The sequence below is a fragment of the Anarrhichthys ocellatus genome, unplaced genomic scaffold, assembly GCF_004355925.1.
Source record: "Anarrhichthys ocellatus isolate YVR2014 unplaced genomic scaffold, GSC_Weel_1.0 scaffold16, whole genome shotgun sequence".
Classification (NCBI taxonomy): Eukaryota; Metazoa; Chordata; class Actinopteri; order Perciformes; family Anarhichadidae; genus Anarrhichthys; species Anarrhichthys ocellatus.
Window position 1 is genome coordinate 2,158,743 of NW_022280046.1, and position 23,005 is coordinate 2,181,747.

General features: G+C 41.8%; 3 protein-coding genes across 8 annotated transcripts in view; all 3 read right to left on the reverse strand.

Annotated features, from left to right (window-relative positions):
* Window positions 1-8,234, reverse strand: part of camkk2 (calcium/calmodulin-dependent protein kinase kinase 2) — a 17,718-nt gene extending 9,484 nt beyond the window's left edge. Inside the window, exons 1-5 of one of the 5 annotated variants that reach the window (XM_031855460.1) lie at window positions 7,904-8,234; window positions 3,830-3,859; window positions 2,669-2,944; window positions 1,807-2,148; window positions 848-895 (exon numbers count right to left, since the gene is read on the reverse strand). In XM_031855460.1, coding sequence (XP_031711320.1) covers window positions 848-895; window positions 1,807-2,148; window positions 2,669-2,896 — 618 coding nt within the window. In that variant the 5' untranslated portion in view covers window positions 2,897-2,944; window positions 3,830-3,859; window positions 7,904-8,234. Of the gene's footprint in view, window positions 1-847; window positions 896-1,806; window positions 2,149-2,668; window positions 2,964-3,829; window positions 6,717-7,903 lie in introns of those variants that run through there. The other 4 variants (XM_031855457.1, XM_031855458.1, XM_031855462.1 and 1 more) reach the window with 4 other exon arrangements.
* Window positions 8,235-9,074: 840 nt separating this feature from the next.
* snrpd3l (small nuclear ribonucleoprotein D3 polypeptide, like) lies at window positions 9,075-10,923 on the reverse strand. 2 transcript variants are annotated; one of them, XM_031855818.1, is made up of 4 exons: window positions 10,884-10,923; window positions 10,105-10,245; window positions 9,685-9,877; window positions 9,075-9,293 (listed from the first exon to the last, which is right to left on the reverse strand). In XM_031855818.1, the coding sequence occupies exons 2-4, from the start codon at window positions 10,228-10,230 to the stop codon at window positions 9,229-9,231; spliced, it is 384 nt and encodes a 127-aa protein (XP_031711678.1). In that variant the 5' UTR covers window positions 10,231-10,245; window positions 10,884-10,923; the 3' UTR covers window positions 9,075-9,228. The 2 variants fall into 2 exon arrangements, with proteins under 2 accessions (XP_031711678.1, XP_031711677.1); XM_031855817.1 differs by lacking the exon at window positions 10,884-10,923 and having other exon boundaries at window positions 10,105-10,832.
* A 1,770-nt stretch (window positions 10,924-12,693) lies between these two features.
* adora2ab (adenosine A2a receptor b) lies at window positions 12,694-20,278 on the reverse strand. The gene is made up of 5 exons (XM_031856064.1): window positions 20,104-20,278; window positions 16,815-17,370; window positions 16,463-16,594; window positions 14,716-14,819; window positions 12,694-14,189 (listed from the first exon to the last, which is right to left on the reverse strand). The coding sequence occupies exons 2-5, from the start codon at window positions 17,012-17,014 to the stop codon at window positions 13,216-13,218; spliced, it is 1,410 nt and encodes a 469-aa protein (XP_031711924.1). The 5' UTR covers window positions 17,015-17,370; window positions 20,104-20,278; the 3' UTR covers window positions 12,694-13,215.
* Window positions 20,279-23,005: the final 2,727 nt, after the last annotated feature.

The window sequence follows — 23,005 nt, forward strand, 5'->3', positions numbered from 1 at the left end:
ACACACACACACACACACACACACACACACACACACACACACACACAGGAAGTGAGTGGGCTGAAAGAGTACCAGCTGCTTCAAAGTGAGAACAGAGAAATTCAAATCATCTCTCCCTCTCTCTTTCATTTTTCATTTCAAGCTAATTAAGTAAACTGGATCTGGTTTTGAGCTATCAAGCTCCCCTGCACACACACACACACACACACACACACACACACACACACACACACACACACACACACACACACACACACACACACACAGGAAATCAGGATAAAAACTAGGCCCAATTAGTAGCCTGTGTGCACAATTTCATGCCCAAAAACAGAGAGCGGGAGGAGGGGGGGGGCAGGATCAGTTCCTGCTGGGGGAGCAGATTGGAGAGGCAGCACAGAGCTCATCCTCCTGTCCCCTGATCTGAGGAGCCTCTCCAACAGTCTAGAAAGGCTCTCGTAGTCTCAGCTGAACACCAAACCACACACATTACACACGTCTATCTTCATGCAGAAACTCACAGCAGTCGTGCACATTCTGTCCTCTGAAGCCCACAATCTGAAACGTGCACACGAGTACACAAACACACACTTGTACCCACTGAGGCTCGCACAACCCTTAGAGAGCGCTATTTATACCAGCCTCCCGCCCGTCTTCCAACTCTCCCATGGTCCTGGTAGTTTACACAGAGTTTGGGAAATGAGGACAGCCGGGAGAGAGGATAGCAGAGACGGTTACGGGCGTGTCCTTGATGATGTGCGGCGCTACTTGACAGACATGCAGTAGGCGGAAGGGAGAAAGGAAACGAGTCGGTGAAAGGGTTCACGCAGTGAGCAGTCTCTGATGGTACCTTTCCAATCTCGTCTTTCAGCTTGTACTGGTTGAGCTGAACGCAATCCTTGAAGAGAGAGACAGGTAAGAGAAAAGAGAGGAGGAAAAAATGGTTCATTTTGAACGTCATCACACCAGTTATTTTAGCAATTAGACACCAGAGATGCATCATACGCATTCTTACAAAACTGGCTCTCCCTAAAAATGCCAGACGAAATCCGGTCCATCAAATTTTCATGATTCATACAAACACCTAACAATGCCCCTGACTAACTAGTTCTTCATAAAAAATACATTTCTAAATGACACATATTTGATTGGTGGTCCCTGAACTGGATTATTAAAAAGACCAAGTGCCAAGTTTCCACCATAAGAGGATATTTCAAAAATACACCACCTGTTTCATATCTAAAATTGGTGATTCAGTGAAAGCAAATAATGTATACAAGGTTATAAATATAATGTAGGACAACCTCTGCAGCCCCTAAGAGAGATTCTACCTACATTGACCGGTATCTGCATCTATGCGTAACAGGGATCACAGCTACTATCTACATCTACTGAGACCGTGAGACCTCACCTGTGCATCCATCCACAAAGCTCAGTCTTTACCAGTGTGCTGCTGCTTTTGAGACAAATGCACACGTAGTTCTGCTTACTTTCAGTCGAGTCTGACGCCGATAACTAACAGATGATCAAGAGGAGCACGAGCCCGGCTCTGTGTGAACATTAGTCAGACTGTTCATCCATGTGTAACGCTTTATGCAACGTAGTCCTGAAGGGAATACACTGGTCAGATGGTGCAGAGACCATGAATTATATAATCACAATTATTATCCAGTTGGCAGTAGCCTCAAATTAGCTAACTTCCTGCGATTCGCTGACTGACTTTGAAATTATAATATTATTTTGTGTTAGCAGTGTTGTTGGTTGTTCCAGGCTGGGACAGATTTTAAGCAGCAATATGCATGACCGTACCTGGAGGTCTGTGATGGAAACACTGTGGGACTCCACAGTGGGCCGGCGGGGCAAGCGTGGAGAGGAGTGGGGCGATGTGATGGGAGAGTAGGGTAACGACGGGTAAATGTAACGCCCGTTGAGTCCCGGAGAGCTGCAGGGTGATGTCGCGGTTTGCGAGCGCTCCTGGAGGGACAACTTCCGGTCTAACATGTTTAATCTCCCCCTTTGCGCTTGGCTTTCGGGTAGCAGAGCCTCTGACCGGCCAACCGTGTGGGACAGCAGGTCGCAGGAGGGAGTCCGGAAGGATGCCACCGTGGAGGAAGCTGGCTTGGGCGTCTCAGAACTGTCCATTTCCTCCACCTGAGATGTGACACGTTTAAATCATATTTATTGTCCTTTCATGCCGTACATATGTACGGTTGTCTATGTTTGGTTATTATATGATGGTCGATATGTAGTTTGTTCCTACTTTCCAACTGATATTCTACATTTCAATTCAAAGCATTATCTTTTATTCTTTAACAAGATACAATAACAGTAATACCTGTTATTACTGTCCAATCCAATATAACAGAGAGAACATTAATAACATTTAGTTTTGGTTGACCCTGTGTCAGATGTGTCAGATGTTGATTCCACTCTTGCTCATTATCCCGACATTTAGATTTATTTATGGGTCTAAAAAAACTGTCATGTTAAAGTAAGAACGCTTACTTCCGACAGTCGTAAAATCATAACTTCAAAGTGTTGATTTAATAAATCTGAAATGGGAACTTATCATCATGTGCCAAGCAATTATTTCATTCTGCAGAAGCCCAAATATCCAATTAGGCTCCATATCTGATACATACAGTGTAACCCGGTGTGTGTTTCATCCTACCTCCTCCTCCTCAGCCTCTCCAGGCGGCCTGCTGGGTTCGTACTCCGTGACCACGATGAGGGACTCCATGGGGTCTGGCGAGGGCGTCTCAGAGTGGGTGTTCAGAGGTGGAGCGGGACAGCTGCGCAGCAGATCAGGCAGGGGTTGTGAGGGCTGTGCTGGGGGCGCATGACCACAGGAGGCTGGCGGTTCAGCAGTGGGCCAGGGGGTCACGTGACAAGGAAACATGGTGCCTCTTCACAAAGACGGACAGCCACTGCTCCATCAGACGGGAGCCTCGGGGGGGAATTGGTGCCCAAAGAGCAAATTGCAGCATAAAAAAATACATAATGGAACAATCACCCCAAAATCAAAAATACATAGCCTTCTCTCCAGTATAATCGGACTATTTGGCACTTGGCTTGTGGTGCTCATAAACAGCGATGTCTCTTTCTAGAAATCATGACCCGGTTACTCAAGATGATCCACAGACCTTGTTGTAAACAGTGCTCACAACAAGAGAAATATGGATTTTTGATTTTGGGGTGTACTGTCCGTTACAGGCCGGTCTCACTGGTCCAAAGTTATAGCGCATGCAGTTTACTAACCCGTAGCATACAACTATCTTGATGAAGTTGTAAGGTAACAAAAACACATGCTGACTATAGTGTCTGCAAACATAAACAAATATAGATTAATGACTCTATTTACACCTGACGGATCAATGTGCCTCACCTGGCGAAAGGTTACTCATTCAGCTTGGGATATTTGCATTTCCGATTCACAAAACCTGAAAGTATCATAAATGTTTGCTTGCCACAGATCGCATTTTCTGCAATAATCCAATGGAAAAATCCCATTGTTTTTTTGTGAAGGGAACCAGTGCGATGCTGGCTTCACTCAATAGGGAAGGAGCCCAAGACCATATTCAACACCAACATCCTGCTTTAGTACAGAAGACAAACACTTTGCCACCAAAATTGGACTTGACTGAGGGAGACCTAAACAAATTAACAAATGTTATGCAAGTAGGAAGAATAATTATCTTTAAACAACAACCTGGTTGAACTGAACCTACACTCCCGTCACTTTCTCGACGCCCCGTGAATTTCCCTCTTGTTTTAGAAGTGTGGCCGTGCAGGAACTGACTTAAATCAACCGCAGCATGACCGGCTTAATTACCTTTGCACACAGCTGGAGCACCGTGTTTGACTGGCCAGCATGAACCAAGTTGTTGGTGTAATGAAAGCGTGTGGAAAAAAACAATCAGAGATGCTCTTCACTGGCTGAGAAACAGGAGATACAGCTTGTTTCTCCACACATTCTGTTCAGTAAACAAGTCTCGTATCTCAACCTTCACCTCTAAGTGGACAGATGTGACGCGTCTATATAAGCAACGGTTCAGTCTGCTTTTGATGTCAGTTATGTAACATGGTTAATCATTATATATACAGCATCATAATGATTTCAAGAGGGCCATTTCCATCTCCATGTCCCCTCAGCTGCTAATTATCTGTGAGAGGAATGGAGAAAGAAGGAAAGGAGGGGCGGAAAGACAGACAGAGAGAGAGAGAGAGACGATCTCTCGCTTTCCGTCAAGGTTTCGACAGGATTGTGGCACTGTCAGTGTGTGGGAGCTGAGCAAATCTCACAGACACAGGAAAACAAAGGGAATCAAGGAAAAGCAAGACAGTGGAAGCTCCAGCCAAGTTCACAATGAGGACCATGTGTGGGAAGAGACACCCACTCCAGGTGGCCTCTCTACCTCCATATCCAGCCTATATATAGCAATGTGAACTCACTAAAGGGAAGAAAGAATCCCCACATATCACACTGAGCACTGCTGTTTCATGGCAGGAACTTACTTCCTGGTCTTCTTGACTGCCTGGTAGGGATGAGCATCGTTAGGATTGTATCGATACTGGTACTATTATTCGGTGAGTCATGGCTGCAGCCTCAGCCCGACAATCTACAAGAAGTTCCCAAATTAAGCTGAGCGATTGGCTTTCATTGATTCGCTTACTCTTATGATCAAACTCCGTGTGGCATCGCTAACGTTAGCCGCAGTGGACGAGGACGGACGGCTGCTTGACAAAACATTCCTGCACGTTTCTGTTCTGCGTGTTGGCTAAATGTTGTGACACATTGCTGCTGTTTCCTCCCTTACTTTTGAGGGTTTTATTGCATTTGATACGAGAGTTCTCAGCATCTACTGGAGTAAGAATTTATTTGAAATGTGTCTCACGCAGTACTGAGCCGGTGTGTGTGTGTGTCAGAGTAAAGCAGTGAATTTGACAGAACCTGCCAGCGTGTACTGTATTTTTTGCTTTTGATAATTAGGTAAATTTGACTTATAATATTTTTGTACTTTTACAGAAGTAAACCTTTGAAAGCACAACTTTTACTCACAAATAAAAAATAGTCTTGGTTCCCCCACTGTCCTTTGTTGGCAAGTCACCCAAACACACACACACCCTTAGGAAACCACAGATTTAAGTTCTGCAAATAAAGTCACCATGTGGAGAATCATTGCTTCTTTTTTATAAAGGACATGAAGGGGATACGGTTCCCCTGCACCTCTGAGTTCTATTAATATGGTAATGGTTTCTAGATGCTGGGAAGGAAACCATCAAGATCCTGATGATTACCTCTCACCGCCGACGTTCAAAGATAGGGATATGAAAAAACTCTATGTAACACAAATATATTCAGGGTGCTACGGTACACACTGACATATGTCCATGCAATTGCAATCATGGCCTTTTAGTCTTTCTATATCGCACACAGCTTGAAAGATAGTTTGAGCGACTCAGTATCGCTTCCCACTGATCTGCTTTCCCACTGAATTGGACTCGGCTTCAATGGACTAGAGAAAAAAAAAATAGGACCATAACCCTGGATGAAACTCCCAGCTACAGCGGGCTTTTTGCATCCCGAGAAGAGAGGCAACTTACCAAGCTTTAACCTACTGTGATCTCAGATAAATGGTCAGGCTCACACCGAGGCCCATTTCCATTCACAGTGCAGTTTCTACATTGGTGGTGGGAAAACGTCTTTTACGTGATATTACCATTTATAGCGGGACACACAATATCACTGAAAATCTCATTCTCTGCCATTTGTCTGACCAGCAGGATTTGCAGTAGCTTGAGCCTTTAACAAAAGGCAGCTGAATGCCAACAGATTTTTTCTGTCAACAGCCACTGTTAGGGAAGTGAGTTTCAGAAACTACAAACAACTGTAGCCTAGCACACAAACGAATACTATCTGAAAGCTTTCTGCAAAACGTGAAATATCAAATCCCCCCTTGCTAGACATTCATGGCTAAAAAAAAGCCTCTGATCTTGGTGGCCTGAAACAGCGTAGCCCCCAATGTCTCTATAGTTCCTAGACAAAGATGCTCTGTATCATGGATAACTGAACTGCTGGCTAAAGCCCTAAATGTCCCTGATCCCTGGTGATCACAACCCGCTATACAAGGAACAAGCAGTTAGATTTGAGCCTTGTGAAACGCCAACAGATGCCGCCTAGCTCCAGATGCGTACTGCGCCTCTTATCATCACAAAAGTCACATGACTTGACCTTCACTATCTGGACAGGCCTGGGAGGGGGAGAGAGGACTTATCAGAGCTTGAGGGGGGTCCACGCCATGTACAGCATTAATAACAACACAGACACTGTCCCACAGACATAAGAGCACAACACGGGGCCATCTGGAGCAGCGGAGGATCCCCAGCTTCATTAAAAGATCAACAGGGCAACCCCGTCGGTGATCCGCGGAGCCGTGCAAGAGATAAGCTGCTGTAAATGGAGGGATGAGCGTCCTCGGCCAACTTAACTGTAGTGTTATCACACAATCACTGCAGAATTTGACTGAGAATCTGAACTACCTCACTGGTAGTCAATGTATTAAACCACGACTAGTCACTGCTGTATCAGCGTCAACTCTGAATCCACCACACAAACACTGTTGGTATTCGCGAGAAATATTATTTTCCTCAATAAATCGTCAAAAATGGTGAAAAATGTGCAACACAACAGCCAAGAAGCCAAGGTGACATCTTTTATATATATATATATATATATATATATATATATATACACATACACATACACATACACACACACACACACACACACACACACACACACACACACATACATATGTATATATATATAAAATAATATCTAACAGAGACATTTAACAACCTTTACATTTGAGAGGCAGGAACTGTCAAATGTTTGCCATTTTTGATTGACTTGAACAATTACTCGATTATCAAAGTAGATTTTTCGATTGACAAATTGATTAATCGACCATTTCTTTCCTGAAATATGTAAAGTGTGAGACTTCTTTTCCAATATGTTTTCACAGAATAATGAACATTCATAGAATATGTAAATGCAGCCAAATATGTCAACAAAGACCATCTGGGAAAATACACAGTGTTTTCAATTCTCTCAGCTCAATATAAATAAATATATATATATATATATATATATATCCTATAATAATATAGGATGTACAGTCATCTTGATCAACAGCAGACATGTGGTGCATTTCCACTACGTTATCACGTCAGTCATCATATGATGAAAAGCTACTGGATCATTGTGTGCAAGTCAGTTTTCAGCTGATGTTATAACTTAATGGATTGAAGGTTTAAAAACATCCCAAAAGCATCAAAATAATGAGAAAGAAACAATGAAGAAGTAACATTAGGCCGATATTTGATGCTGTATTTTATAAATGATATGACAATGCAATTAAAGAGCTGCACACATTAACAATGAAAGTAAAACTGTTTACATGACATAACATTATTAACGAACTTTGAGCAACGGCGTTAACTCAACGTTGACGCAATCAAACCATCACCAAGACTCACTACCTCGTTGTGTTGCGTTAACTCTGCAGCATCATAAATACAACAACATCGGGTTAGCTTGCAAAGAGCAACAATGTCTACCTTACATTGTCACACTGACTCCGAGCACTACCACGAGCAACACGCAGCGCCTCTTTTATCGGAGCTGTCACAGATTCACAGAGGAAACGAGTGTTAGCTGGTCTGAGGTCCCGCAGAAGCTAACTTAGCTCTGAGCTCCAGAGTCACACGGCGCAGCTAACGTTAGCAGCTGCAGCATCTGTCAAGATACAGATGTTGGTGGGCACGAGCCAAGGATGCTTGATGCCAACGCTGTAGACGACAACAAAACCCAAATACCATCTGAAATAAAAACATGAATCCTTACCTCAACGTGTGTTATTTATGCGTGCAAGGCAGAGTTGTGAGTTTCCTTCTCGTTCTTCATCCGCGGGGTACTTAGGTTCTGTACTACGACAGCTAGCGAGCTGTTTGACAGACTGATAACCGACGATGTGACGGACCAATCCCGCTGAGCACACGGGTCCCGTGCTTCACATGGAGGACAGGTGGGGAAACGGGCGGTGTGCTAATTTAACGTTAATAGTTTCAGTAACAATGCTTCATGGAAACCTACATCCGCGGAGGAGGCGCGGGCTACCTTTTGTTCTTCTTTTCGTGTAACTCGCGACCTCAAAGTACAACACTTCGTGCTTCTGTTTTTGCTACAAGCACTTTGTGGTCGACCGGCTCCCTCCTGTGGTTGCACAATGGGATTGACCGCCTCTTTGGGGATTTACTCCATATTTATTTCGTTAAGAGTTGGCTTGTAGTTTAGTTGACAAGAAAACAGCATAACACCCAGGTTTAAAAATATTACCTTAATCTTATCAACCAAGGTGCAGCTCATTAATTCAACCACTGTGCGTTGCTTTACAAGTTCCGTTACCGCTTTTATCGTTATTCTACTATATCCACATCTGCAGCTATTAATTGTAATTTTTCCATCATTATTATGCTTACTACTCTCATATGAATAATCCGTCATATGCATTGAATGAGTTGCAACTGTTCATTCTGTACACATGACATCACATCTGTCCATCCTGAGAGCTCTCCCTGAGGTTTCATCCCTTTGTTCTCCCCATTAAAGGGTTTTTTTCCTGTACCGATGTGAGGGGTCCTGAGACAGAGGATGTCGCATGTGTACGGATTGTAAAGCCCTCTAAAGCAAATTTGTGATTTTGGGCTATATAGAATAAATATAATTTAAAAGTTTACTGGCAAACTTCAGTGAAGATTAAAAACATTTGGAGCAATTTTCAGACATGGTGGAAATTTGCTTTCAGGACATGCAAGGTGTAACTGGTGCATTTTGCCAAATAGCTAATATTGTATATTATTCATGCATGCAAGAAATCCATCTACGACAGGTAGGAATTTGTTCATCACATAAAGAGAGTAGCTGTTTGAAAACCAGGTAAATATAGCCTTTAGTGACAAAATAAACAGTTGCCGACAACTAATATTTAACTTGAGTTAACCAGAGGACAGGAGACTTCAAATGGAAATATGTTTATTTTCATAAAAAATGAAAGCAAAGCAATGAACTGCAAATGGATTGCAAAAAACACAAAAGATATCCAATCCAAAGACAACACAATTAAAAACAGAAGACTATACAATGCAACAATCTTGACACAGCTGGAGCAATTATCGCCTCTTCTGGAAGATGTTGCCTCGTCCCATTCCACCACGGCCCCGGCCCCTTGCAGCCACTGTAGGGGGGAAAAAAGCAAAAAGACAAATTATACCAAAATGACATAGTGGTTCACTAATTTTGCCACATAGATGATCTACAAACTAGATGTAAATATGCAAGAGTTGAAAATGTAAGATACAACGCTGTAAATGCTACTTTTGTGAAACGATAATATATTTGTCACACAAGTCTCATTGTGAACCCCATGGGACAGAATGGCAGGTGCATCTTATCTGTAAGTTAAGTGCTTAGAGTAAGTAGATGCATTGACTTGTAAAACAAAAGAGTTGGCAGCATTTGTGGAAAATGTTTCTCTCCCCTGATAAGTTTGAGTTCTGCTGCACAAAAAAGGAATTAAATGTGTAAACTGCTACAAGAAGATACTGGTCCAAAAACTTTCTGCTCACCTTGCGCTTTGAGAATAGCCGCCTTGCCCCTTCCTGCACCGGATCCCTGGTTCTTGTTCTTCATACTCTTTAACATCGGAGCATTCTTTAACATGTCGGGTAAGATCAGGAAGCGGATCTTGCTGCCACGGATGTAGACTTGCTCCAGTTGTGCCACCCGGCCATCACGATAAGTCACTGTTATATTGGACATCTGTTGGGACAGGAAAAAAAATATATAATTAAATATTTGAATAAGCAAATTATTTAAAAATCTGAGAGCTCACCCCCCACAATGAGTTAGGCAAATAATCAAGCAGCGACAACCTGAACTATTGTTCCCAAAATGCAATGAAAACAAGGTTGCAACACAGTGTGGAAATCAGGCTGTACGGAGTTTAATTTATGATTATTATTCAGCATTTATTAATAAAGACCAACCTGGCAGTTCATGTTGTCCTCAGCCTCGATCAGCTTGCCCCTGTACACCTCTCCAGTGTTGGTCTCACAGGTCACAATGTGGCCCTCTGCCTCATGCAGGACTTTGATTGGTACACCGATGGACATGTTTCAACAGTCTTCCTGGAAAAAAAGAAAACATGCATTGAAGAAACTGTTACAATGTGTTGTCTCATAATAAATGGCGGTCACCAAACTATTTTCTACAATATACCTTTACTTCAAGAAATGTGGAATAACTTTTGGGAATGCGAATCCATTATCCTCTATGATTACCTTGTGGAAATGTAAGGTATATTGTCTTACTTAATCTGTCTAAAACGTAGTAGATACCGCAATTAACTACTAAATAGTAATCACAAAACTTTAGTAGACCGCAGTGTGAGAAAGCTAAAATTCGGGTCTGATAAATGCGACCAACGTCATTGTAAACGCAGTTAGCCGCTAGCTATATTAGCTAACGTTAGTCCTCCGTGAATTATAACAATACAACGCCAACGTCGTACCTAACACAGAGGTAAGACCACCACACATTGTTCTGAAGTAACTTGAATTACTACAAATCAAAGCATGGCGCAATTTAAGTACTAATTTAACACTAACATTGGATTATTTACGGAAGAAAATGTGATTTCAGCTAACAGGCGGAAGCTTGCTAGCCAACTGAATGAATGAGCGCTTAGAAACAACACAGACAAACAACAGTGTTGAACAAACAGAGTTTTGAATTTCTATTTCGTCCCATCTGTTTCGATAGTTACCTTGATTCTCTCTTCAAACTGATTTCTTAATCGTTGTTGTTTCTTCTTCTTCTTCTTCTTCTTGAACGACTCTGCAACGTGCCGTTGTCGCTATCGCGTACCTTTTGGAGCCTTTTCCGCTTACCCACAATGCAACAGTGGTTCAAAGAAGTGCTTCCTGTGACATCCCGCGTTGCATTGTGGGATTTGAATTTTGAGTCATTCAAGGGAATCCTGATTTGTCAATGGCCGAGTGTTTTGCCAGAGGGCTGAAGCTGTGTTTGCCTAATCCTTGGTCATTTCTGTTATCATACAGCAAGGTTTTGTACATATTACTGAAAGGAATACAATTAAAAGAGTTAATTCAGTCTATGCATAAATATACCCAGACACAAACATCACGTATGCTGTAGATTTAGGGTTTTAATAAAACAGGTACAAATTTGCATGAACTTTTAAAATAAATTTCCTCAGCATGCTCTCTCACTGAATCAAAGTCTATCCAATAGATATTAGACACCAGATGTCTCCTGCATGTTGCCAGTCCAAGTCTCCACTGCATCGGCCTGAGAGAGAACGCAAAGAGAATCATAAAACAAACAATGCTGCTGCCTCTAAGCAACCGTGTTATTGAGTTATTCTGCTAATTTGCTTGTACTTGCTAAAACGGCGCACAGAAATTTTGCATGCCAATGTCATGCCTCCCATGTATATTAATTTATTACTGAATGGCGTACTATAAAGACACACACTGGATTCTTTCCCATCTGGACATCACACACTCATATACCCAGCTGGAGCCTTGTCTGTGAGGTAGATGTGGCGGCTGCTATGGCATATGGCTTCAACAGTCCCTTGTTTATTAAGGGTTTTATTGTTCTGAAATGACTGAGATTGGATTCACCCATAACCACATCATTTTCATAACCCTTATCTTATGATAATCAAAATAGCACCCAAAAAAAATCAGCATCAAAATGAAATGGCTCCATTGATTTTAATACCCCTCGGCATGACCACAAAGTAATAATATACCACTAATATGCATAGTTTCAGAATAAACATACTGTAAACAAGCTAGATACATACCCATGTATGTTTATTCCTTGAGTCATGTCTCTCGGATTGCCTCAAGGCACGTACATGTTGCTTAATGCAGGCCTTTCTCACAATGGAAGGGCTTTTTAACGAGGAAAGAGAAAGCGTAATGGCATAATAAAAGACATCGTCAAATGATCCTCCATTTGATTTCCATTGCATTAGGCTCATTGACTGGCGTCAGCAGCCAGGCCACTCTGTAAACACCTCAGTCTGCGGTCATGTGTATGTACTTTACGTGTGTGTACATGTGTTTTGCATTCTGTCTATTTGTGCAAGACTGACTCTGAAACTAGCCACACTACAGGCATATGGAGTAATATTTGAATAGGTCAAACAAGCTCGTTGTTTTGGTTCATTGGTAACTCAACTATATATTGGGTGCCTTTGACGCATGTCTCTCATACTTGTTGAACTAACGGGCATGTGTTGCCTGGCAGTTATCAAATCACTGATCAACCTAGCAACATCAAATGTTAAGTAGCTATCCAGCACTTTGAGAAATGACTTTTTGACAGATCTTTACACAAGAGATGGTACATGCCCGAATGCTCGACTTTAAACAGTGTCATTGTTTTCCATAAGCTGCCTGTGAGGACTGTGGTTTATGATATTCAGACCATTAATTACAGCTCTTAGAAGGAATATTTCTTCTCTGTGGTACATATAGGTGGTTCATGGTAGTTCTGCAGCAGAACGGGACCTCAGCTGGTGAAAAAAGAGTAAACTAATACATATTTAAGACTTTTAATTCTCCAGTGAGTAAAAACAATACAGATGAGCATTACAAATTGTGAGGCAACATTATCAAAAAAACAGTTCAACAATAGAAATGTCTCTTACAAATTCATTGCAAGATACAGTACAGGTGATACTGTAGTTTGTTTTCTAAAATGCACATTGTTTGAAAGGCATGCAACCTAAAAAAATGCACATTTATCTTGGATAAAGGACATAGATGTTATTATGCTGCATGTCAGTAAAATGTTATTAGCAGCCCATTTTAAACACCCACCTGCCTTTGACAAATTCTGGAGTGTGCTTGTAAATCTGATCCAACTTAGAGATGGTTGATGAGAAAGAGTAATAATGCCAAAATATTCCCTGCAACCAGTTTATGTGACTTCAGAAAGAGAAACAGATTTGCTGTTGATTTAATGAGGCTTCAATAATCCTTCTTCAAGTTGTCATGTTTGCACACTATCATGTGTTTTATGGGAATAGAATATATTTTTTAAATACCTAAATATCTGTGTCATGAGACTTCTGTAAGCTCTGTTGAGCACGGACAGTCGGTCTGTTTTAGGGAGAGAGCATGAACATTCACAAAAGCAATGCAACTTCCACTGTCTTTCACCTCCACAACATCTGTTGTTCCCCTCAGATCTGTGACCGACTCCACTCCATCCTGAGCAGTAAAGCCCACGAAGCATGGATGCAGCTGCTGCATTGCTGGAAGGGTGCTACCGTTTTGGTGTCCGTTGGGTATGTAGCTCCTTGGTGCAGCGTCTAACTTTGATGTCCATTGGCAAGAGGCTTCGTGAGCCGCTTTTGGTGGAGTTCGTTCAGGACTGGTGTCCAGGACGTAGCTGTTCACTACCGTGCCACTCGATGAACCCTCGTTACTGGTATGGGAGGAAGTCTGAATGATGTTTCTGCTCCCAACACCTCTGCCATTTCCACTCCCAACCTCAAACCCATGTCCATGCCTCTGCCCTAGGATTTGCTGGTACAGGATCCTCCGAAAGGTCTGTCTGAACTCCAGAATGTGATAAGCATAGATGAAGGGATTCACAACAGAGTTAGCATGGGAGAGGATGATGGCGATGTACATCACCCAGATATGTGCACGGCCACAGTCCCGACACAGGTAGTGCAAACAGTTAATGATGTGCAGCGGAAGCCAACACAGAGCAAACCAACCCACAATGATGGCCAGCGATTTGGCAGCATGCACCTCCTTCTGCAGGGTTGAACGTGATGAACGGCGTGAGGCGACTTCTCCAGGAGCAGGGGTGTGAGCAACTTTGAGCCGCATCAGACGGAGCTGGCGCCGAGCGGCCATGAAGATATGGGCATAGATGACCAGCATGATCACCAGGGGACCCAGCACACAGCCGAAGAAATTGAAATAGATCATGTATTCCATCGTCACCACTTCTTCAAACAGGCACTCCGTCAAGCCTTCGGGGCAGGTCCGGCCGCTGGCTGCGGCGGTGCTGTTCCAACCTGTATAACAGAATTAGGGGTGATTAATTGGTCGGTTTCATCTTTTAATAATTTTTCTAAGTGTCTTTTTTGCAGAAACAAATGTCGGACAATTTTGAAAATTATCGTAGTAATTGGATGTTAAGGGAATTAACATCCAATTACATGTATTTGGATAGATGTAATTGGATAGATTACATCTATCCAATGTAATCTATCCAATTATAATGTGTTGGATAGATTATGTGTATCCAACACATAATGTGTTGGATACACATTATGTATAAACATCTCCTTGATGTTTACACATCAAGGAAACAAACAGGGTTTGTTTGGAGATGTGTTTACTTTGATTTACTCTTTTCCCAAATTCACATGTTCACATGTTCGGGATTGAAACAACTGACAGTCAAACAAGTGTAAAACAAAACTCAGGTATCAAACCATCTCCTCAGAAAGCTATGAACGACGTAACATATGCCATATTTATCTTTTTCTACATCTTTGGGTAAGCCGCATTTAAATTTGCCAAAATAAAATCTCTCACCTCGGTTCCAGCCCAGCATCGGTGTCAGGCCGATGCCTACTGAGAGAACCCAGCACAATGCGATGATACCCTTTGCCCTCTGCCCTGTCACCAGGCTGTTGTACCTGAAAGGTTGAGCAGAGCACAATCATACCTTTAGGGCTATTTGTTTTTATCTGAGCTCAGCGTGATAGTATCCCTCAACATTTGATTATTTAAAAGAGCTCGGGTGAAATGGTTGTGCATTCAAGCCTACATGTGTTATTTATTTAATAAGCCAAGGCATGAGTTGAAGATTTGTTTTGTTATTGTTGCACTACTGGCTGTTCAAAACACTGTAACCACTTACAATAATGTTCTCCAGTACTTTTGTGTGCTGATTAAAGACACACCAAGTGTTTAAAATATCTAAATCCATTCTGATTTTGGAAAGGTTTGTTGACAACAGGCTTTGATGCCAGTATGTGTTCTTCCTTCCTTTCATGATATAAAATAGAGGAATATACACAGTATGCAATGTTGCTGTGTGTCATTGAATGACTCCGTAAATAGCTGGGTGACATCTGCAATCAGGCCATTTCCTTCCTGATTTACTGCCACACTTCTTTCTCATCTAAGTTTTGACGTTAAAGTTCTGAAGAAATTGTTATTCCGTCAAGTCATATAAGAGCTGTCGAGAAATACAGTGAAATACAAAAATGACAAACATTAATATCACATCATTTACTGGAGGCTACTGACATGACATTTATTTTACAATGGAATCACTGATACAGGTATGCTAATTGTACAAATATGTTTACGTTATGTTATTTAAGTTAGCTTTTTTCTTTGTGCTACGTATGTCAACAAAACTGACACAAGGACTAAAAAAAAGTTATTGATATCCAAACAACTGGACCTGCATTTAAAACATCCTGCTTGAAACATTTAAATTCCTTCTTTTCATCATTTTTGCTCCATCCTCAAGTTTCTGGGGTATTTTTGAAGACTGTGTTGGCAGCATTAATGTGCACATTGCTTCATGCAGACATCAGGAATGCACACATTTGGCTGGAGGAATAAAAATAGAAAATCTGCATGAACAACTGCAGTATTCTGGGGAACATTACCTCACCTACAGCCATTGTCCCATGTGACTGAGATCGTTCATGGCCAGGGCGGCAGCCAGTTGGCTATATTAAGCCTCCTGAAACTCTGATGAATTATTAGCTCTCCGGTCTTTAGTGCCAGGGGTTGTGGCACCAGTGTGAGCACACAAACACATGCAGAAGCCGTTATGCAACTGCTTATGCAAATGCATCACCTGCTGTGGCTTTCTCTATGAAATATCCTCTCGTGCAGGAGTAGAATTTGAATGGTGTTAATTTACAAGGATGAAAACGATCAAAGCCCAAGAGATTTAATCCATCTAACAGCACGCAAACAGTAACCCAATAAAGCCGGAGGAGACAGATGTACGTCTGCCCACAGCCGGCCAGATTAGCCTTAATTGAATAAGATCTCTCAATAATTCAATGTATTTTGCTACACTGCGTATGTGCCTCTCACATTTAATGGCTTACCCACACTCCTCTGACTTGTGTGAAAAGAGCATCTTGTTGAAAATGAAAGTAAACTGTGCAACAGTTCAAAAATAACAAAATCTCCCAAAATCAGAGCGATTAGGTCAGTCTGAAAAGTCATGTTGGTTAAAGTGACAGCGTGGGAAGCTATCTCTGTTTCAGTTTTCAGCGCAGCTGATGTGACCTTTTCGTTTCCCTCTCACCTGAGTGGGTTCTTGATAGCGACGTAGCGGTCTACAGCGATGGCCAGCAGGCTGAAGATGGAGCTCTGGGTGAGTATGACGACGAAGCAAGCGATGAACAGGCAGCCGAAGAATTCGGCACAGAAGCCGGTGCTGATGTTGGAAGGCAAGCAAACATCACAGGTGATAAAAAAAACCAAACATTAAAAACCCCATTCAATATTAAATTCTTTCAAATCTAATTAAGCAATGTCCATAAAGTTATAACTCATAACCAATCCCGGAGTGTTAGTGTCATTTATTACACTTTTACTCTAGATTACACTGATTTAAAATCCTATTTAAAAAAAAAATGAAATAACAAACGTAATACCTAACAGTGATAGCAAAGGGAATTGCGAGCAGACCGACAGCAATATCAGCCACTGCCAGTGACACCACAAAGAAGTTGGTGATGCTCTGCAGGTTGGAGTTGAGCCAGACGGCCCAGCAGACCAGGACGTTCCCAGCCACAGACAGGAAAGCGATTACCAGCTCCAGGCCAATATAGACCAACTGGTCATTCTTCAGCATGGTTATTTTTTCCTCTTTTTTGCTTTCTTTGTACTTTCATCCCACAGACTCAGCTGCTTGACTTGTTAGTAGACAAAATACCTGCTTGCAAAACCGCAAGGCACGACTTCAGGGAAGCGTGACTGTGTCACGCGACGACAGCCGCGGCAGGAAGTTCCCACCACAAACACCTGCCTGACTCAACCTTTTACTGTCAATCACACTCTAACAGTACGTCAGTCTTCCTCTTTGTCTCTGCAACCGTCTTCGCCTCTTTTGTGTGCAGCTCGGTAAACTTTGCCACAGACAGCAGCAGAATACTGAGGAGGAAGGGTCTGGGAGTTTTGCCGGACGGCTGCCAAATTAAGAGCAGTGGTCTGTAGAGGGAGAGAGAGAGAGAGAGCACAATCTCAGTACTCTTGCCTGTACAAACAGATCGCAGGATACCACACAGGTCAGAAAAAAACATCTATCTCTGGAAGACAGGCAGACACCGAGCCAAAGCAGGCGGGCCAACAATGCACCTTTTATTTCAGGAAAAGTTTCCCGAAACCATTCCATGTTCTAGTCATTCATGCTTTCCTCCAAAACCACTGACAATTACACAAATTAAACCACCTATACATTTCAAAGCCATTGTACCAACACTGGAAAACTTGGTTAAGCTATCTTTGCTGTGTTTTTTCAGGGTATTTAGCTAAATTCCTCTATATTGTAAGCAGATTATGGCATTTTATTACAACCACAGTTGTTTACAGTAGTACAACTGCTCGGGGGAGAGAGAGGAAGACAGGTTTTCATAAAATAATAACCAAGGCTGCAGTGATACTGTAGATTAGTTAGTGCATTATTATACATTTTCACCCGAGCAGTAAGAAATAATTGAATTATCTTTGAACAACAGCTAGGAAGTAAAGTTGTTATGGAAGTTTGAGTGGAAGCCTGCTATGAATTTGAATGAGAAATGTGCCTGTTAGGTTAGCTAAACAAAACCGGGCAATAAATGTTAATATGTAATCTAATTATTAAAACCTCAATAAATACAGTATGAGTCAGCCTATAATACCAGCATTAACATATGAAATAGGCTGCATTATGTAGTTTCACTCAGACCATAAGGTGCAACACATAAACATACCGATAAAACCTGCTTTTATCTCCTCTGAATTGTGGAGTTGACATATGTTGAAGGTGACAGTTATTGACGACAGTGAAAAAAACGCTTTGTAAATATGGCCTAGTTCCTGCCAAGGTCCATTCAGTGAGTAACATTTGACCAGATAAGATTCAACAAATGATTCTGGAGGGGAAACCGGGTCACTACAGGAGCCATGCTGGGACCATCTGACCAATTCTGGGAGCTTTACAGTCTGTCAGCATATCTCAGAGGAATTCACAATCCAATCATTCATTCTATCCCAGCTTTTCTCCCACTGTGTCAGAAATGTATCCATAAATGAATGTGACACTGATCTTCATGTGTTCATATAACATATGTTGTGCTTGGAGCCCATAAGGATGCTCACTGACCTTCTCCCCATTACTCAAGCTGATGTCCATGTACTAAGAGAACAGATTCTCAACCTCTGATGAGCTTTGAAGTGGGTGTGTATCAGAGAAGTTGTGATACTAAGTATTACATTGGCTAAATTAAGCTTCAGTTTAGGTAAATTCAGTTATTGGGGAATTCTCCACTGAGTAATATGAAACCACAAAAATGTGGGGGTATGGAAACTCATATTTACCTTCTGCTCTGCTAAAATAATGTGTACTATTGCATTACATTCTTTAGTTTGATTGATAGCGCCTCCCTGTCTGTGGCGGTTTAGGCTTAGTACCTGATTAGAACGATCATTTACTGCTCTTTACTTCCCAATTAAACTGGCCTCACTTGTTGTACAAGAAGAAAAATAGTTAAAGACCCATAACTGCACTTTAGTGTCCATACATGGAAATGTAAAGACACACTGCCGGTGTTGAAAATATAAAGAGAAGAGAAAAAAACAACCATTTGCTTCAATTCCACACATTGTTCTTTCATTAATACACACATAGCCCCGTAGCTCTACCAGCAGTGATCCTGATTGGCAGTACATCGGACCAAAGTTCTACTTTTCCTCTATTGTTCCGCTACTGAAACCTTCTCACGGGCCAAAGGAATTTAAAAAAACAGGCTTTATCCAGCAGCTTTAGTAAGCTACAGCATTCAGCCATTATGTTTTTTAAGATCTCAAGAGGCTGCAAATGTTTCTAAAGCTGCACAAGAAAAGCAAAAAAATATATATTTAATTTCCACTTATATAGCTTCTCCCCATCACTGAATTTTATAGGATACAACATGGTGAGCCCTCTGGTTTAACCTTCCAGTTGGCTGCTTTGGCAAAAACTACTCCCCTTTATTATGATAGTGGCTGTATATGTGCATAGAGGCCTTGGAGGAAGTGATAAGAAAAAGCGCATCCTGCTGGAGAGGGATCTGTCTCTGCCTTGTCAATCAATGTGCCAGCCCAGCTCCACCAAAGCCAAAGGAAAACAAAAAGGAAAGCTGTTGTGTTACTTCTGGCGAAAGTAGCCGACTGTGTTTCTGACTAATGAGGGCGGCACCGACATGCTGTGAACTGATAGCAGGAACAGAAAAACATCAGCAGAGCTAATAACAAACAACCATGTCCGGATGATGTAATAGATGTCGAGTGATGGTGAAAAGGCTTCAGCAATGATCTCAATGTTAATTTCCATTTATCAGCCTTACAAACTGAGATCAATACAACCTCTGAAAATTACAGCTACTTACTTATCCTTATTATAGTGAGCTTTTGTATTATTATAGGCTACTTTTTACGGCAACCATCTAATCCATCAAGTAATTTTTATTTAAAAAAAACTCCACATTCCTGAAACAGCGAAAGCTCCCATAGTTAATCAAGAATAACCAAGAACTGATGTGGGTTGATTGTGCAAATTTGTTCAATTTATAAAAAAAAGTCGTTATGTCATTCATTATGGAAAACACACCTGTTAATTAAACTGTTATAAGTCGTGTTAAAACGGCCCAAACATCAACTGACAAAGATTTTAAACACGAACAAGCAGAAAACAACATTTCTTACCTTAATGTGAGATTAAAAATAATTAGTCTTTCCACCCATTCAACGTGTTCAGATGTTGTCTGGCAGCGCACATCAGAAAGTACAACAACACAACAAGCAGATGAGTTCTATCCGCCAGACACTTGGTGAAAAACCAAGGCGGTGTAAATCCTCTGATCGGGCACCGCCGCCCATGTTCGCTTTGCCAGGAGAAGTTTGAAGGTGCGCAATGTCACGCTGCAACAGGATGACGCGCATATCCACGCCGCCTCTCCCTCTCCGTGCATGTGTGTGTACGCGCGCGTGTGTGTGTGTGTGCGTGTGTGAGAGAGACTGCATTGAGGGCGACGTATGGACGACCGGAAATAACCGATGGCAATAGGGTGAGCGGCAAATAAATGAAGTGAAAGGGGCTCATACACTCTGAGTTTCACATTATGGATATATCAGCCATGAGAACGAGAGAAAGCCCCTTCCGACTCCATGTGCACAAACTCCACCAGAACCTTGTTTGGTTCGTTGTAAATGAAGCCTGCATGCTTAAAAGGATTGTAAACTGTTTAAAGGTTAAGTGCTGAAATGATCTCTACACCACTTCTGGGTGTTTTTGCATTTTGTGTTTTTCCATGGAGCTCGACCATAATGTTTGTTTATTTGTCATGTAAATACTGCTGTTTGCGTCACTTTTTATAATATGTGTGTGACTGGCACATCATATATGTGGTTGTATTAAAGTTCAGCTCAAATACAGTTCAACATCTCTCTTCCTTTTCATCCCTCCTTTTGTTGCTCTCTTGGTCTCTCGCTCTGAGAAAAAGGATAACATTGCCATTAAAAAAATAGCTTTAATTCAATTCACATTTCAATTGGCACAGGCCTATGTAGAACCACTGAGACCTGTGCAGTATACATATTTCTAAACGGTCTAATTTGTGGAGACCTATTTCACAAGTTTGAGCAGTGCATTGCTAATAAATGATGAACAAAGCTAGTGAAGTTTACCAACACCTGTATTTATTGTGAGGAACTGTCAGGTGTACACAGTGGTCACTGTGCATGTCAGCATCATAGAGAATCTTACCGTGATTCATCCCTTCTAAATAAGATTCCCCAGTGACAAGCAAAGATGCTCTGGATGTTTTCAGGGAAGATTTCAAAACCCAGAGTCTCCTGCTGAAAGTCTTGATTATAATTAGACAAAGGAACTAAGCATTTTTCCTCAATAAAACTATCAAGCACATACGGTGGAGGTAGGCAACAGGTTGAAGTGTGTCTGAAGCAAGCATATCCTGTTCTTTGCTTAGGATCTTGCTCTAAAATAATGGCAGCTATTATGTCTTCACTGGCACATTAAGGAGATGGCTTACACCATTCCAAATAATAGTGTAAACCTTCAAAGACATATTGATATTTTAAGGCATTAACCAACCTGCACCATAAGATAAACTGCAAATACTGTGGATAACCTACCAACACTGCAGTAAGCGATCACAGATGGGATTGGACACTGTTTGCTGAGTGGATAACAGTCATATTCACAATAAAAATGTCTTGGTCACTAATACAGCTTATTATTTATCCAGCCTGTCGAGTACAAACTCATCCTCAAGGATATTTGCCAAGGGTGACCACGGATCTGTCAACACACCCAAGCCCCCCATGTCCTGCCAGATGGCCTCTAGGATCTACAGCTACATCATCTAATTTGCTCTCTGCAGGATAACACTATTCTTAAAGACTCCCTGCCAGAAGCATGGCCGGTTAAAACGTGAACAGCAGCTGTTTCGACCACATGGGGAAATTATTAGACAATAAATGCTCGAAGTTAGTGCAGAAAGGGAAGTTATAAAGTCAGCGAAACTACTGTGAAATGACAGTTACACAACAACACCTAGGCCTATATCTCGCTAAGTGTAGCTAACATTAGCCACCATAAGCTACTGGTCAAACCAGACCAAGTGAGGCTTTAATAGCAAAAACTGCTGAGGGTATTAGCAACAATGCCTTTTACTGCTTGTGGGTTCATCAATGTATTTATAAGAGAATGGTCCTTCAATTCTTCTTTTAAAAGTTATATTGTAGAATATTCCTCAATCAGGACTGTATGAGGGGTTTGCTGATTATCAGGTAATGTGATTAACACTATGGATGTGCTGTCAGGCGCAATGAGATAGTGGAAGAGTCCATTTCAATTGTTATTTATTATAGACGTGGAACGCCAGGGCAGGTGAGGCAGGCCTATAACTGGCAAGAACCAACACAACGTACATCATTCTAACTTAACATAAATATGTCAAGCATCATGGTACTGTAAATATATTTGTGCTAAGAGCAAGGTAACTCCCATCTTCACTCAGACATACAATTGTTGTCAGCAGAGAGCCCAGGGTTCTGCTGCAGGTAATTTCAAAGGGCTCACAACTGAACTTAGTCCCATATATGCAGGCTCTGATCAAGCTATCGGCCCCTCACGCTTCTCTCTCCTTCTGACACAGCACCGCCTCCGGACCGGTTCTTATCACAACATGAGCACTGCGTTCCAAATCGCATGATTTTTCCTTTTCCTTTTAGTATGTACTGCAGCTGCACTTACAAAGTATCTACTGTTATATTCCATTGTGCATTCAATTGAGACATACTACTTTGTCATTCAACGTTGCACCTTGAACTTTGACCTTCTTACTCATTTATCTGCTACGCAGAGGATTGTGGGTCCGAATAGCCAGAAAAGCACGCTGGCTTGCATATTGCAAAATGCTACTGTAGGAAAGTACATCCTGGTATCTTGGCATACTGCATTTGACATTCTCGGCATACTAAGTATTTTCCTGCCATACTTAATGGGAGTATAGATATTGAAACAGTCAATTTTCAGTGACAAGCTCAACCTGCTAGACCTGAGTTCAACCAGTGGGAGTCACTC

What these genes read in the sequence shown, in the direction of transcription:
- snrpd3l (XM_031855818.1), bottom strand. Translation starts at nt 10,230, where the DNA reads ATGTCCATCGGTGTACCAATCAAAGTCCTGCATGAGGCAGAGGGCCAC. An exon ending in AGGACAACATGAACTGCCAG is followed by an intron (nt 9,878 to 10,104) that starts GTTGGTCTTTAT and finishes CTGTCCCAACAG; the next exon opens with ATGTCCAATATAACAGTGAC. An exon ending in GGCTATTCTCAAAGCGCAAG is followed by an intron (nt 9,294 to 9,684) that starts GTGAGCAGAAAG and finishes TCCCCCCTACAG; the next exon opens with TGGCTGCAAGGGGCCGGGGC.
- adora2ab (XM_031856064.1), bottom strand. Translation starts at nt 17,014, where the DNA reads ATGCTGAAGAATGACCAGTTGGTCTATATTGGCCTGGAGCTGGTAATC. An exon ending in CCCTTTGCTATCACTGTTAG is followed by an intron (nt 16,595 to 16,814) that starts GTATTACGTTTG and finishes TTCCAACATCAG; the next exon opens with CACCGGCTTCTGTGCCGAAT. An exon ending in GCTATCAAGAACCCACTCAG is followed by an intron (nt 14,820 to 16,462) that starts GTGAGAGGGAAA and finishes TCAACCTTTCAG; the next exon opens with GTACAACAGCCTGGTGACAG.